This window comes from Phalacrocorax aristotelis, chromosome 2 (assembly GCF_949628215.1).
Source record: "Phalacrocorax aristotelis chromosome 2, bGulAri2.1, whole genome shotgun sequence".
Classification (NCBI taxonomy): domain Eukaryota; kingdom Metazoa; phylum Chordata; class Aves; order Suliformes; family Phalacrocoracidae; genus Phalacrocorax; species Phalacrocorax aristotelis.
The window spans coordinates 54,475,385-54,491,319 of record NC_134277.1 but is presented as its reverse complement, the minus strand read 5'-3'; the positions used below and the strand labels follow the sequence as shown (position 1 = coordinate 54,491,319).

The window sequence follows — 15,935 nt, the reverse complement described above, 5'->3', positions numbered from 1 at the left end:
CTTAAAAATGTTGTAGTGTACCCACGCTACGGATCCACACCAATGCTTAAAGTAGTATGCATGAAAGTTCTAGTGTTCCAGATATCCAGTGAGTACACCAGAATCTAGCACTTCTTGGATAATGTTATATAAGGCATGCTCTACTCTGGCAATACTAGTTCTGTGACCTTAAAACTAAAAAAACCCTGAATCTTCTACTTGGCTTTTTCCTTCACTTAGCAGCATGGATGATTTGTGGACTGCATCTTAAGTCAGCTGGCTTACAACTGTATTTAATGTTCAGAAAGGATGTGAAGTACAAACTGCATCTTAAACGGTGTGAATTAAAGTCCAGGTTCTTCTTCAGCCAGGTGAGCCACAGTGATATTTGAGATTTAAGTTGTTACAGATGCACATCTGTGTCAGCTTTTACCACTGAAGCTAGATTGCCCAGGGATGAGTAACTGCAGTGCTGGCTGTATTGTGAACTTGTAACTGTAGCAGTACTGCATTGCCTCTGAAGTTTTCACATGCTGCTTGCAGCATCTACTGAAGGGCCACTGAAGAATCTATTTGCTAGTTGGCACACCAGTAGCAAGCCTTAGAGGCCTCTGAGACTTCCATACTAGGAGCTTTGTTTGGATAGACTTACTGTCTGTGACTCAGAATTTCTAAATGATTATTTGTAGCCAACTACAAGCCTCTGTTGCGAAGTGGGTGTAGTGTAATTGCTGAAGTGGAGCCAGTGGGTTATGTCAGCTTGCCAGGTTTTAATCCTACATTTTAATTTTCAATTTGGTAGCATCTGCCTGGCATAAAGCTTTCCCTTTTACAATGTCCTGTTTTCTGCCTTATGTTGGAAAAGATTAATTACAGGTCTCTCTATTAAAACAAAACAGTGGAAGACAGGAGCCAATGACAAAAACAGCTCATTGCATGCTAACTGTAGGCATACCACGGAAGAACAAATGCGCTGTTTAAAAAGGGAGTCCTCAGATTCACCTGACTGACTCGGTGCCACCAGCCTTCTCTGTCAACAAGGCTATAAACCCCAAATAATTTCATGGCCGAGGAAGTAACACAGATGTCAGTATTTTTGCTGAAGTAATCTTTCTGAGAGGAATGGTTCAGGGATTGAGATAAACAGACCTGGGAGCTGAAGACCAGTTAAGCTGTATTGCCTGTGAGGTATGTTGTACCTGCATTTCATGCTTATTTAGCTTCATGGGACTACACAGTTTTTTATTACTGCCACTCAGGCTTCCACAGAACTTTTAAATGGAAATCTACATGCCTACAAAGAAGGCAAGGATTGCTAGAAAAAAACAATTGGTTCTTTGAACACAAAATAAATAGTTCAGTGGTTAAGACTTAAGAAATAAGGCTCAGTTGTCTTTTAAGACTATAGTTTCCTACCCTGCTTTCTGGATTTACTTCTACACAGAGTCATTTTCCAGTAATATAAATGGGTGTTGGTATCTAGTCTCTATACTTCTAAGAGGCCTCCAGTCTCTCATATGCCAGCTTTGGCACTGCTTAAAATGCTAAATGATGAAATAAATCATGCTTCTCGGGACTCTAGCACTGGCTGCCTCTCAGCACTACTCAGTTGTAGTCTATTAAAAGTTAGCTTTAATTTTGAGATTGGTTCTACTTGTATGAGTTTCAGTAGAGAACTACTAAAATAACTATGTAAGGGATATGATATAGATCTACAAAACTGGTAACGATATGGGGAAATGAATAGGGATGAGTTATTCGTATGCCTTCTGTTACAAAAACTAGGGTGTATGAAATGAAACTAGCAGGGAGCAGCTTGGAAGCAAATGATGTTTCTTCACTAATTCATTAATCTCTAGAGTTCCTTGCAGAAGGAAACTGCAAAGTTTACAAAAAGTGATTGGCTGTAAAAAAAAAAAAAAATTCCAAGGCTACTCAATATAATCTGTGATTCAAAGTGCCTGCATGACAAGCAGTATCAGTGAAATAACAGAAATAATGCCACTAGAGTTTGCGCTGCCCTGTTGTGTAGGTATCCACTACTGACCACGAGTAGAAAAACATACTGAGTTAAACAGACCTTTAGTCTGGTACAGAACAGTGATTTGGTATCTCAAAAAAACTTTCTGATTTAAGTTAGAAAAGGGTCTTTTACAGTGTGTTTCTTGACTGTCCAAATAGTAAACCCTGGTAGGTAAAATGGGGGAGGACCCATTAACAAGGAATGGGATGACAGACCAAGGGAAAACAGAGTGGGGTTTTTTTATTGAACTGAACTTCAGAAGAACCTGAAATGACAAAAGCTAAAGTAACTGAAGAGATCTTTGGGTTAGCTCTGCTCTATGCAACTTGAGTGAGAATGCTCTTGGAATGTGTCAGGTGAATACTGGCTGTGGCTTCCAGGGTCTGTCCAACAACCACCAGTTCTATAAACAAGGATTTTCTCACACCAAATGTGGCAACAATACAGAGAACCAGGCTGCTATAAATCTCCTTGCGCTATTTCAGCTGTTAAATAGCTTTCTGGTGAAAGAGCCAGGAGCTTTGAATTTGTTGATGATGATGATACTGATACAGGGAACTATCAGGAGTCACCGGTAAATCCCATCACAGGGAGATTTACTAAACAATACTGGAGGATAAAACACAATTCCACCTTTAAGCTCTGGGAATAAACAGTCTCGTTTTGTAAGTAGGCCTTGACTACCTTGTTTTTCCCCAGAACATATCGTGAATGACTGGCAAGGAATGGGAGTTTATTTTTATTACATGACTTAAACATGTAGGAGGGAGAAAACACATTTTAATGTATACTTTCCCTTGTCTTTTTCTTTTCTCCTCCTGAGAGCTTTGAAAAAGTCTTAAATGCATTTTAGTGTATGGTTTCATTGTTAATGCTCACTCATGTTAGAGCTTTATCATGGTTTTTTTCCAATATAAGCATAAGATCAGAGATGAAGTTTAAGTCCTTCCTCACCCTTTCAAAGCAAATCTTTTTTTTCTTTCTCCTTTTGTAGAGTACCAATATATATCATCTAGTCCTCAAATCACAGCTCTGCACCACTGTACCTTGATGGCTCAAAAAGAGGTGCTGACTCTAATGCAGTTTATTGCTATCTCAATCTTTCTAGTCGAGTCTACCTTGCAAGATGATTTAAAAGAAAAGTGCAGTCAGTCCACAAGGTCAATTAAGTACACAAAACTTCCCCTTCTTCCTGCTTACAAGTTCTTTACTACTGTTCTGGGGCTTACATGTATATAGCTGAGAACCATTCTGAAAGCCTTACTCATTTATATTCTTGTGGAATTGATTCATAAAATATTACTACATAAAATAATTCCAGTAAACATAAGTTAGAGTTTACTTCCAAAAGCCTTTTTAAAAGGGAAAAAAACCATCAAATATATCAAACACCTGATACGGATATGTAGGTAGAAATTAATCTTTAATTTCCGACATGAAAACCTCCTTTTTAAATAACTAAAACCACTACCTCTTTACAATAAAGTTGAACATTTAACATCATTACATTTGGCTCCCACTCCTACAGTTTGGAGAACACTTTAGGTATTGCAGAAATGTGCGTATTAATAGAAATGATGTTGATTTTGCTACACACAAAAAAAGTCTTGCTCACACTGCAGTTTTGTCTTAAAATAAATCCCCTCGATTAACTTTTTTCCCCCTCCAGCGATGATCTTGATTTCCCTAGCTGCCAGTACTAGGAGAAGTACAATGAACTTCAGCACATAGGCAGTTTGCAGAGAAAAAAAAAAACAAAACAAACAACAAAAAACCACAGTACAACCTGCTTATAGGGACTGTAAGCAAACTGTTGGTGCTCCACACAGTGCAAACTGCAGTCCCATTACGGCGAGGCATTGTATGTAATAGAATAACTTCATGGAGAGAAGACACTTCAATAGACAGTCTGCTGAATTCTGCAGATTTGTTGGTGTTACCTTGGTAGTCACTGCTTTCTGCTGCTAGTCATGTGTGGCAATGCAGAGACCCAATTTGACCAAGGCAGATGACTATTAGTACAGGTTTTACAGTACAAAGATATGGTTGACTGAGCATTGTTTAATGCAGCTCTCTTCTGGCTGCGGCACTGCAGAGGGGCAGAAGATACAGTGTAGGATGATGTATGTATCCATCTGTATGTTCTGAGTTTAACAGAGCCCTTTCTGGTGGTTTCTTTCTCATTCTTTGGATCTTTCCTTGCAGTTCCCAAGCAGAGGTCAATAAGCATGCAGCAGGTGATTGCTGTCAGTCAGATTCTGACTTCTCATTAGATTTAGATGATTTATGCTTTCTCTTTTTCTTTTTCTTCTTTTCTTTTTTTTTCTTTTCTTTCTTTCTCTTTTTTTTCTTATGCTTATCTCTACATTCTGAGGAAGTGGAGCTGCTGCTGTCTTCACTGCCCTCATCACTGTCATGGCTGTTATCATCATCATCTGAGGTAGAGTCTTCCAGTAGCTGCTTCAGTTGCTGTATCCTGAGTTTAAAAAATGTGAATGAGAAACCTTTCTAGCTCTTTTGCTGAATTTCACTCCTATTACAGTTTTCATAGACTGATAAAAGCAACCTCTTCTGAGATGAGCAGATGGTCTGTTCTCAGGGGCTTTCCATCCCATGGGATATCAAAGACAGACTAGTTTATTGGCCAATATTTATGTGTGCAAAATAATGAGGCAACAGCTATCATCAGACCGCCATAAGAAGTTCTATGCTTATCCATGCATAGGTGCATATGGGGATTATGATAATAAGAAATTCACTGCCCTGCTGATACAGAGCTGACGTCAGTAAAACTGACAGAGTAGACTTTAGATGCAGAGGCATTTTTGACATACACTCTTCCTTTGACCTTTCATGGATTACTTGCAAATGGGGACAAACTATTTGCTTATTTTATTGTTGTCTTCAGTATCATCTCCAAGGATTTGCTTTTTTTAAAAAAAAAAAAACAACCACCAAAACAAAACCAACGCACCCACAGCTGCAGCAGCAGTACTACTCCGTGGGCTACCTATAGTTTGTTCAGTTATCTCACTGATGCTGTTCAAGTAAGAAAGCATGAAAGAACTCTGCTGCTTTCTTTATCAAATAATGACCTCATATGAGGAACAACATCAGATGCCTAGACCAGTTTTCTAAATCCACCCCTTCATGTCTACTGAAGGCACTCTGATGCACCAAATTTTAGAAAACACCTCAGTGAAGTCAGTGAAAAGAAAAAAAGAATCAAACTGTTTTTTAGGCCTAAACCAAAACTAAACTCAAGTATCTGAATATTATGGCATAAATGAATACAACTCCTCATTAAACTTTGTTTTGGGAAAAAATACGGAAGCTAATAGAAATAAAGTGATAAGAAGTACTTCTGAGTGATTATTAAGAAAGTAGAAATGCATTAGTGCCTGCCAACATAAAGAAACTGCCATTAGAAAAATGTTCTGAGTTGTTAAGGGTAGCTTATACCAAAATTTCACATATACATTAGTATCATGTTATCAAAATAAAAACCAAATTAAAAATGCTGTTTACTATAGAAAACACACTTACCTCATTTCTTTTTCATGACGTTTATTTTCTCTTATTATATCGTACATTGGATCTTCATGTGCCTTTAAAGTGGAAAACAGAAAATCCAGTGTTGGTAAAGAAAAGTATTTATCACTGTCTGTTGTATTAAAAAAAATCCAAAACAAACCAAAACCACAAACCAAAGCAACCCAATACAAAAATACAATTTTATCAAAAGATGAAATACATTTAGCAAGCTCTTAACTTACAAGTATACTCTCAGACTTAATTAATCTGAACTGGGTTTTTTACTATAGGAAAAGCTTTTCTAGTTATGCCACCAATGAAGGGGACTCTCCTTAGGTGCACTACCTCTCTCCCTCTCCGATCAGAGTTAACTAAGAGAACCCCATACATATGCTGTAGGAAAAGCCAGACAGAAGGAATATTGAAGTTTACAAATAATGAGCTGTGCCCTTATAGTGTACTTTAAAAACTTGGATACAAACTGTCATGGTTTTAGCTGGGCCAGAGTTAATTTTCTTCACTGCAGCTGGCACAGTGCTATGCTTTGGACTTAGTATGAAAACAATGTTGATAACACACCAATGTTTTAGTTGTTGCTGGGTAGTGCTTGTACTAGTCGAGGACTTCTTTAGTTTCCCATGCTCTGCCAGGGGCACAAGAAGCTGGGAGGGGAGGGGGCACAGCTAAGAGAGCGGATTCAAACTGGCAAAAGGGATATTCCATCTCATGTAACGTCATGGCCAGTATGTTAACTGGGGGGAGCTGGCCGGGGGAGGGAGGCAGCAATCGCGGCTCAGGGACGGGCAGCATCAGTCAGCGGGTGTATCATTTGCAGGTTTTTTTTTTTTTCCTTTTTCCCTTTTCCTTTTTATTATATTATCATTAATGTTACCATAATCATTATTATTATAATTATTATTTTAATTATTAAACTGTTCTTATCTCAACCCACAAGGGTTTTTTTTTGTGCTTTTGCTGTTCCAATTCTCTCCCCCATCCCACAGGGGTGGGGGGAGTGAGTGAGTGGCTGCGTGGTGTTTAGCTGCTGACTGGGGCTGAACCACAACACAAACACACAGGAATACAGGAGCAAGGAATACAGGACAATCAGATAACGAAGTTGGAGTTGTCCTAACATGCTATGCACTACCATTCTTGGTCTTAAATATGTTACTTTTAAATTAACCAGGCATTGCAGCTAAAGACTGTTGTGAAGTAAGACAGCAAATAAACTTTGCAGGAATTTAAGGTGAGTTCATCTCATGCAAGAATGCAGCAAAAAGATGGCGTGATTGTATGTGTTGGAAGGTTCAGCAAACAAGTTCAACAGAGAGGAGACATCAGCTGCTGACCGGAGGTGGGAATTAAAATGCTGGTAGCAAATGAAAGACGTCGGGAATGCACCATGAAGGGCCTTGGATATACAGCAAGAGTTTGATGCAACAGAGAAGCAGCCCGAGGAAAAATGAAAATAGAGGCAATCTGGTCATAGAGGCTGGCTAAAAATACTCTTTGCAGTAGTATCCTGATTGGACAGAATAAGTCCTGATGGCATTTTCAAGGATAGAAATGAGGACATGAGACACAAAGTGATGAGAGCTTGAAATATAGTTTAACAATGCAGAGCAACGTGAAAAGTTAGAGGTCACGCAGAAAGAATCTGCAGAGCTGAGATGCAGCCTCATGTAGCAAGAGATCAGACTCGTAGACAATGATGGGATTACAGACCTAGACAACAGGCTTCATGATGTGGTTGTTCACAGTGAGAGCGGAAGGCTTGAAGCAGCTGTAATGTGGGCAGCTCAAGCTTGACTAAGCATTTTTTGTTACGTTGGCATTTTAATCACAAAAACTGAATATAATGGTTGAAACAGGTTCCTGAAGATTTCCAATTTAAATGTAAAAATTACTAATTTTCCTCTCGAAGAGTAGATTTTCTGCAAAGTAGTCAAACATCCAACCACATCTGTAGCTTTTCCTTTATTAGGAGATTTTCGCCATCTATATTATACTAGAGACAGAGGAAAGGTCCTTAATAAAGCATCATCTAACAGGATTCTCTTCACTTGCAAGATTATGCATCATCAATATTAAAAAATACAAGCAGTAATAGTACGGTATTTGTACTCACTACTCTAAATTGTTCCAATTTCTGATTGCCTTTAATAAAGAACGGGCATTCTTTATCTCCCGTTCTGTGTCCGTAACGTTTACACCTCCAACCTTTAAAAAAAGAAGCAGCAATGAATTGTACCTTTGAGTCAGCGCAGAAGAAGAAAAGAAAAAAGGAAAAAAAACCAAACCCCCAAACCAAAAGAACATATTTATGGAAAATATTTTCAGTTTGTTGAAATGAATACATAGATAAAGTATTGTGTTGACAAATGTAATGTCCATAAAATATATTTTATGCATTTCATTACAGCCTTCAAGATACTGGTTGCTTTTATATCAGCCAATCCACCTGGACCTTGTCATCCGTCCACCAGACATTCTGCCCTCCCCCAGAGAAAAATGGGTGGCTTTATGAAGGTCCAATGACACCTGGAATATTTTTGGCCTTACACTGCATGACTTTGACTTCTTTTCCCAAAGGCATCCAAAGCCCTTTTGTAGGGGCATGTGCCAGGAATTCTCGTGCGCTTTCATTGCCTGGTACATCAGGTATGCAGTCTTCCGGTTTTGTTTCATTCTCCTATGGAAAAAGATAAGGACAGTAAAATAGTATTTTCTAACTTTGATAAAATTAATACTCCAAAGCTTTCATGTAATATGGAACCTATTTTCCCTGTAACATTTATTTTCTCTTGTAACACATGAAGGATCCAAAATACCTGATTCCTTTAACAGCATTAAGTCATTTTCTTTTTCCCTCACCTTTGACTTTTCTACTCTCAACTGCCATATTAATTCCATCCCTTCCCATTTATTTTAGTAATTTATTTAAGTAAAGATTATAAATGAAAAATTAACAGACAAGCGCAGACGACTTTTTCCTCTTCCTGTTAACAAGGCATAATAATTAAAAACAACTTTTACAACACACAGCAGTATTTTTTAGGTTAAAAGCACTAGATTATGGCTTAGGCATATAGATCTGGCAAAAGTAGTGATCATTATGAAGGGAAAGTATTTTTTCAGAAGTATTTGAGCAGAAGCAGTGGAAAAGAATCCTGAAAAGATGTCATTCAAGCTGAAAATCTGCTTCACCGTAAACTACTCCCCTCTATCCCCACTATTAAGTACTGCATTAAGTGTGCATACTAAAAGGTGATGAAAGAACGGGTATCATCCTGCCTGATTCTGGGCATTTCATTCTAGATTCATCAAGTCAAAGGGGTTGGCTAGTGAGTTTTCCCCTGGAAGCACCTATTTCTCTTGGTAATTTATATAGGTAATGTAGACACTTAAGAAAAACTGCTAAAAGGCAGGTTGTGTGAAAATCCCTCGTAATGCAAAAAATTTACTGCGATATATTTACCAACCTTAATTAGCCCTGGGGGAGGTTTTTCATAGCTGAAAGGCAATAGAAATATTGTTACTTCACAGCTTAGCACAGACAAATAAATTGAGAAAATACATTATTTCTATGGTATAGAGTTAAAACCTTCAGCTCACATTTTCCTTTAATTTTTACTCAATCAATAATCACTAAGAACTACAGCGGAACACAGATACCTGGATGCAAGCAGACTGAGACACTGTCATATCACCACACGTGTCTCTTGCAACTATCCTACAGATTCATATTCTTGTGGGGGAACAACCACTTTCATCGCCCTGCTTTACAGGGATGCAAGGCACATCCAGTTCAGCTTCAGTTACCATAAATGCACAATTCTCTCTTCTTTTTCTGTAGCACCCCTCCCCAAGATCTCACTGATCCAAATTTCTTTACTCCAGCACTGCTGAATCATAGACATACTCTGCTGAAAATGTCACAGACCATTCCTCACCTCTAGCTTTGCCAGCCAAAACTAGTATATAATCATAATAATTTCATCTTTTTTTTCTCTGTGTATGAAACCTAAAAACAGAACCTTACTGACCAAAGTACCATCTTTCCTGCAGCATTTCTCTGGAGTTAACACTAGATATAAAATTTATTAAAATCCAAATAGCAAGCAGGTGCTACATAAAGCACAACAACTGAGGAAGGGCAGGTGCTTAGGAGTTAAATGCCAAGACACTATGAGATCATAGTGTCCTTAACGATATCTTTAACAGTACCTCTGAAATGATAAGTTTATGAGTGCTGTTTGGTGCATTTCATAGCAAACAGATTTTTACTTTCACTTGGAAAGCAAAAAGAAAACCCATGCGCTTGCAAACTTTCTGATTTTTTTGTTCCATTAAACCCGTTTCAATGAAATGTCATAAACCCTTTACAGCACCGTGGGCTACCTGTGGAGACACCAGGTAGATCTCAAACCTTCTTATTTTTTTTTTAATCCACCCTAGCAGAAACCAGCTGAACAACCTCTGCTTCAATGCTGCAACTCCCAGACCTCTAGGAACCTGGAAGAGACCCGTTTTTCCCCAAAGAATGGTGATAAAACCACCAAGCGGCTTTGCAAGCGGCGCCCCAGGCCCGCAGGAGCGCCACTGAAACACCGGGCACGGGTTTAAACGTGAGAGAGCTGGAGCAGCCGCTGCGGGAAGGGACAAAATAAAAACCCAAACCCACCCCCTCGACCCTGCCCCAAAACGCCGGGGGGGCGGCGGGGCGGCCGGGCAGCCTCCCCTCCCCTCCCTTACAAGGACTCCAAGTGCTGGAGCTTCTGGAGCTGCTGCGCCTCCTGTCTCTTCCGTTTCCTCTCATGCCGGTCCTGCGTTCTGCCGCCGCTCGCCGCGGGCTCCGGGTGGCTCTTGGGCCGCGCCTGGCTGCCCCTCGCCGCTTCCTCCTCCTCCTCCGCCCCCGCCTCCTCCTCCGGCCCCCTCCGCTCCCTGCGGGACATCGGCGCGGCAGCAGAGCCGCGGCGAACGGCCAGGCCGCGGCGACGCCCCCTCCCCGCCCTCCGCGCCGCGCATTTCGGTTTCCCTTCCCCGCCCGGGCGGGGCGCGGCCGGACAGGCGACGACTTCCTCCGCTGCCACCGGCGCCGCCCGCCCGGGCAGCGCCCCCTCCGCCAGGCCACACCGCCGCCTCCCCTCGTCCGCCGGCCCTTCCTCCTCGGGCCTGGCCGGGAGGAGCAGCCCCGCTCAGGCCTCCCACAGCCCGCCGCTGCCTGAGGCGGTGAGGCGCTGTGAGGCAGCCGGGCGGCCACGCCAAGCAGCGCGCCCACTCACTCCCGGCACCCTTCCCTGGGGGTTAAAAATAACGTGAGGGGGTGTTGCGGCTTCAAAACGCCGTTATTAAAAATAAAACACCACCTCAGTGGCACAAGTATTTACACACTTGGGCTGAGGGGGAGTATGGGTGGGCCGTGGAGGAATATGGCAGTGGGCTGCTCGAGGGGTGTGGGAGAGGAGAGGCAGGACAGGCCTGGCAGTGAGGGGGTCGCCGCCCTCAGAAGGACCTCAGGGAAGGTTGGGGACGGAGCTGGGGGGCTTCTGGGTGCAGGGGAGAGCAGTAGGGTGTGCAAGGAGGGCCCCCGAGTCATTGCAGTTGCAGGCCATGCTCACCAGAGGCCAAAGTCCGTGGGGATGGAGGGAGGAGAAGGTCAGGGCCATTGCTTGCAGCATCCAGAAGGCACAGGTTTGGTATGTTTGTTTTCTTTTTTTAACAGGCCAGCTGGTGCCACGAGAGGTACATATTGGTTATGAGGCAGGGTCTAGCCACAGACCATGCACCCATGGCCATGCTGCTGGGGCTGGAGCTGCCTGATCAGCAAAGGGCAAGTCCCTCCTCTTCAGCATATGAGCACCCCTAGAAAGCCCCTAGAAAGCCAAATCTGCCCTCAGGTTTTTGCAGTTTCCTGCCCCAGCCATGATCTTTCTGTCACAGGATGAGGAATGGAGGTAGGTCAGGGCTGGCAAAGCAAAGCTGAAATAGTTACTTTAGCCTCACACTGAAGTTCAAGGGCACGACGTGAGATTGCTGGTATTGCTTAAGAGCCAAGTGAAATGCAAAGAATGTGTCTTAGAGAAGTCCAGGAACTGAAGGTGATTTTAACTGATCATCTTAGTGCTTCAAAAGTGCACATCAAAGGCAGAGGATGCTGTTTGCTGGTAATTACTATTACAGAACCCTGTGGTTCTAAGGTACAATAAGATGAAAACAGTCATTGAAAACCTTATCTTTTACAAGGGAAATATCAATCTTAGGGTTTATTTAACAATGTAATATTATTTTACAAGCACTACTTTAATATTATTTAAGGTTCTACTTGGTCAAACCTTACTTACTTGGGACAAAAGATAACTTGTCTCATTTCTCACTTGCATTCAGTTAAGTGGCTGCCATTGTAACTTCAGATCCTGGGAAACTGGTTTTGTCCAGTTAATTCTGCCACAGTCTTTCCCAAGGATTCTGTCCTTATTTTAAGGTTTAAACAACATAATCTAGCTTTTGCATGCCCTGCCACTAATATCTAATATTGGTGAAGATTTTTATTTCACACATCAAATTTTGTAGGTGTGCAGGCACTGGAAAGAATGCAGTGGCCATTCTACCACAAAACAACACTGAGCAGCTAAGTGACATAATCTTGCAGATATACTTAAAAAAAACCAACTTCTGCTCTTCATAACTAATGCCAAGATACCCATCTGGCTGAGACATCATGAGATGGCACGTAAGGTGTGAGAAAACCTGTTTCATTCATCCCACGGGTCTGTAGTTAGCGTGTGTGTTTTGCTTAGTACTGGGCCTGTCGTGAGTTTTATTAAGTAGCCTTTTTCTGGGCCTAATCTGGGAAGAATAGGCTGAGTTGCTGCCATCTCTTGAAATGGCAGATCACAGCAGTTGGCTTGAGGCGCAAAACTCACTGAAGTCCATTTGTCTGAAGGCTCAGCAGCAAAATCAGTTTATTTGCTAATCTGAGTTAAATATCTCTGTGTCTATGCTTAGTATGAAGAAATTGGAAGGTAATGTGATTTAAGGTAATCCCCTATAGAGCAGGTTAAGCAGATGAACGATGTTTGCTGGAGGCTAAGAGATTTGCTGCAGTGACACTGCTAGCATGTGGTAACATGTCAAATCGCAATCAGTCTCTTTTGTGGTCATGTATCTTCAACAACAAGGGAGAAAGGAGCAATATTTTGAGGTGTCGCAATCACATTTAAAATGTCTGAAAGAACTTAAGTGAGACACATTATAATTTTTCACTCTATTTAGAGAAATGGCAATAGTTACTAAAAGTTAAGTACCAGCTGGGCTGATGCCTACTAAATAGAGACTTTATTTTGGCAGCAAACTCAAGTGATATAATGGACTTTTTTAGCCCCCCCTTTCATTGCACTGTTATTTTGCTATTTTCAGGTGCCTTTATACTTCGCGTTTTCAGACCACCAGAGTAGACAGACTCTGGAACAGCTTTCCAGTGCATTAGGACAGTGACAGAAAAACTACTTCATTCTAAGATGGAGAGTTTCCAGTTTATGAATGGTGTTCTGTGGGAGGGATGTGTGCAATAGCAAAAGAGACGGGAGTTCTCCAGAAACCCTCCCAGTCTTGCTTTCGAACACCCTTGACTGTCCTAGCTTGGCTGAAGTAAGAAGAGTTCTGCCAGTTTGGAGCAGGTAAGGGCCTGGCTTAAATGACCTCAGATTCAATGACTTCAGCCTTGATAGAATAATTGGCATGAATTCAGGAACTAAGCACGTAGTCTCTACAGAAGGGTGGGGTTGCAAATGGAGACAGAAGGACAGACCACAGTATATTACCCTCTTCTTACCGTTAAGTCAATGAGAGCTTGGCTGTGTTCTTTGCACACAGCAAAGTGGCTTGTACGTCCAGGCCCTAATTTCTGAGCAGATCAGGGCATTTGTGTAACACTCTTTACTGCTGTAACTCAATGGGGCACACAGAAGTTAAAATTAGACAGATAGATAAATCTGCTCAGCCAGTGTTTAAATGTGTTCTTTCTTTGGTTTGATACTAATAATTTTCTAGTACATTTCCTCATCTGTCTCAGAAATGAACTTTATCACTTTATTACCCAGCTCAGAAGTACCTAGCTGAGAGGTCAGACTTTTTTACTGCCCACTTTTAATAGAAGATTATTTAAAGACGTAGGTAGCTCCAAAATGCCTTTTTCCTCCTTTGCTGAGGAAAGCCCCAGTTTCCTGTGACTATTGCACACCCAAGGAGACAATTGCTTTTGTATCAGTCCTTAGGAAAGATCAAACCAAAATGAATTGTTAGGAAGTGGGGAGTAGGAAAAAAGTAATCGCTATTTTCAGTTCTATTTATTCTGGAGTAAAGATCCTCAGTATCTATAATTTGCTTAAATTTGTTCTATTTAAAGGGTTTATATCAGCTGAGGATCTGGTTCCTTGTACTTAGCAGGATATTTATTCAACGTTGTGCTCTTTTGGGGTTTTTTCCCTTTATTTGAATGTAGTGCTTCAGACATTTCAAGAATTCAGTTTTTGAGGAAATGTTGTCTTACCATAAGAGACCCGTATGTTTCATAATATCCACTACAATTTTATTTTTATTATAAACAACTGAATGTTTCAACTACATGCGGTAATACTGGGACCAAATGACTTTACATCTATGTCATCCCATGGGCATCAGTATGCCTGTGGGAGTGTAACCCTGGCGGAATGTCAGCCAATCTGTTTTTCTCCATTTTTGGCTGGCTAGAGCTTTGGGCCAGGGTCTGTTTCTGATTATGTGTCAGATATTACACACAGGAGAGGAATCCAGAACCCGTGTTAGGCTCCATGGGAAGTTAAGCACCTCCTAATGTGATCCAGAAGCAGCAGCAGGCTGAGCAGAGCGGAGTCTCCCACGGCCCCCTGAAGCTCGCTGGTAAGAGACATTCAGAATACAGTTATCTGGACCATGTCTGACCTCAGGGAAGGCTATCTCAGAACAGCAGTGGCACTTCTAACCACTTGGGAATCTCAGCTGTGAAGAAAGGTGCTGGCATCCTTTCTCAACGAGATGTGAAAAGTTTTGTTTGAAGTGCTAATGCTGCCAATTTCTTTTGTATCCTAGCTTAACATTTAGAAAATGAGACTTGGATTCATTTCCCTCCTCAGTCTAGGTATTCAGTGGTGGTGACACCTGTCTCAGCAGGAAAAAATACCCTAACTGTCAGGCTAACAGCTATGTTGGTGGGGGCCACCTGCCATTCATATTCCACTCTTTGGATGCAGTAGAGGAACGCATCTGAGATTCATGGGGTTGGAAGAACAAGTGTGCCTCAACTTGGGCGTGACTACACTAGGAGGGGTGCCCGTCCCAACACTGGAAACTGTACTTCCTTCTGTAAGATACAAAATCAATGCTCTAAGCAGGGGCCAGAGCCCAGTTCTCCGTTGATCAGCATTATTGCACCAGGTGACAATATCACGCTCCTACTTCCCTCTTCTCAGATTGATCTCGTGTTTACAGCAGCAATGCTTAGCAGTGAAAAGTGTTGCTACACACCTAAACCTTTAATGTGGTGTTTACTGCCATATGTCCTCACATAAAGGGAGTGAGGGAGCAAATGTCTGAAAGAACATGATGACCACAGCTGTGTTTTGTACAGTGCCGATCCCGTCAGTGTTCGAGACTCTGTACATATCTATGGGGCAAGCCTTTTAGGAAAATTGGGCAGAAGAACATCAAAGTTTTGGGTCCCAACCAAGCACAGGTGTGAACTAAGCATTGAATTGTTTGTTTTCCGTAAAAAGTAGGTTACTACCTAGGGAATTCACAAAAGTGCGCTTGCAGGAAAGCTTTACAGCTAAGAAGGAAGTGTCTTTGGAAATCAGGGTTGACCAGCAGTTGAGCAAAGCTATTTGAACTGCAGCTTTAGTTTGAAGTCCCTTCATAAGGCTACATCCCATTTTAAGCATTCAAGTATTTTTATTTGAACTGCCCCAAAGGCTGATAAGCTGGTACTTACAAGAGGAATGATTGACTTCCTTGTTGTCAGTTCTGTCCTCCAAGCGTCCAGTGGTAGACGGAATGGATGAACTCCTTCCATCCTTCTGTGGAGATACTGCCATATTGATCACTTGGAGTTTGTAGTGGTTGTAGTGGTAACCCATGTAGTGGTCACCCATTCTACCAGAAGTGTAACAGTTACTGTCTCTTCAAGCCACCACTCAGTGAAAACCTTTGATCTTTCTTCATTATTTTAATTCACTTAAGACATTAGAGTAATGAAATCACTCAATAACTTATATTTTTCACGAGTTTTTGCCCTTTGCTTTCTGGCCTTTATAAATAAATACAAATAACTGTACGTAGTCCCGGCCATTTTGTGTTAAGTGCCATTAACATTTTTTTCAAA

The 15,935-nt window shown here is 41.5% G+C and overlaps 1 protein-coding gene across 1 annotated transcript; it reads right to left on the bottom strand.

Annotated features, from left to right (window-relative positions):
* Positions 1-3,406: 3,406 nt before the first annotated feature.
* On the bottom strand, positions 3,407-10,525 carry RP9 (RP9 pre-mRNA splicing factor). The gene is made up of 6 exons (XM_075083621.1): positions 10,295-10,525; positions 9,022-9,052; positions 8,102-8,231; positions 7,668-7,759; positions 5,549-5,610; positions 3,407-4,478 (listed from the first exon to the last, which is right to left on the bottom strand). Exons 1-6 carry the CDS (start codon positions 10,492-10,494, stop codon positions 4,250-4,252), a joined length of 744 nt encoding a protein of 247 aa, XP_074939722.1. The 5' UTR covers positions 10,495-10,525; the 3' UTR covers positions 3,407-4,249.
* Between the last annotated feature and the right edge of the window lie 5,410 nt (positions 10,526-15,935).

Bases quoted from the DNA above. Each gene is read 5' to 3' on its own strand.
- RP9 (XM_075083621.1), bottom strand. From the start codon at position 10,494: ATGTCCCGCAGGGAGCGGAGGGGGCCGGAGGAGGAGGCGGGGGCGGAG. The intron at 8,232-9,021 runs GTTGGTAAATAT...CTTTTTCCATAG, and splicing joins CTCCCCCAGGGCTAATTAAG to GAGAATGAAACAAAACCGGA. The intron at 5,611-7,667 runs GTGAGTACAAAT...TCCACTTTAAAG, and splicing joins AATTGGAACAATTTAGAGTA to GCACATGAAGATCCAATGTA.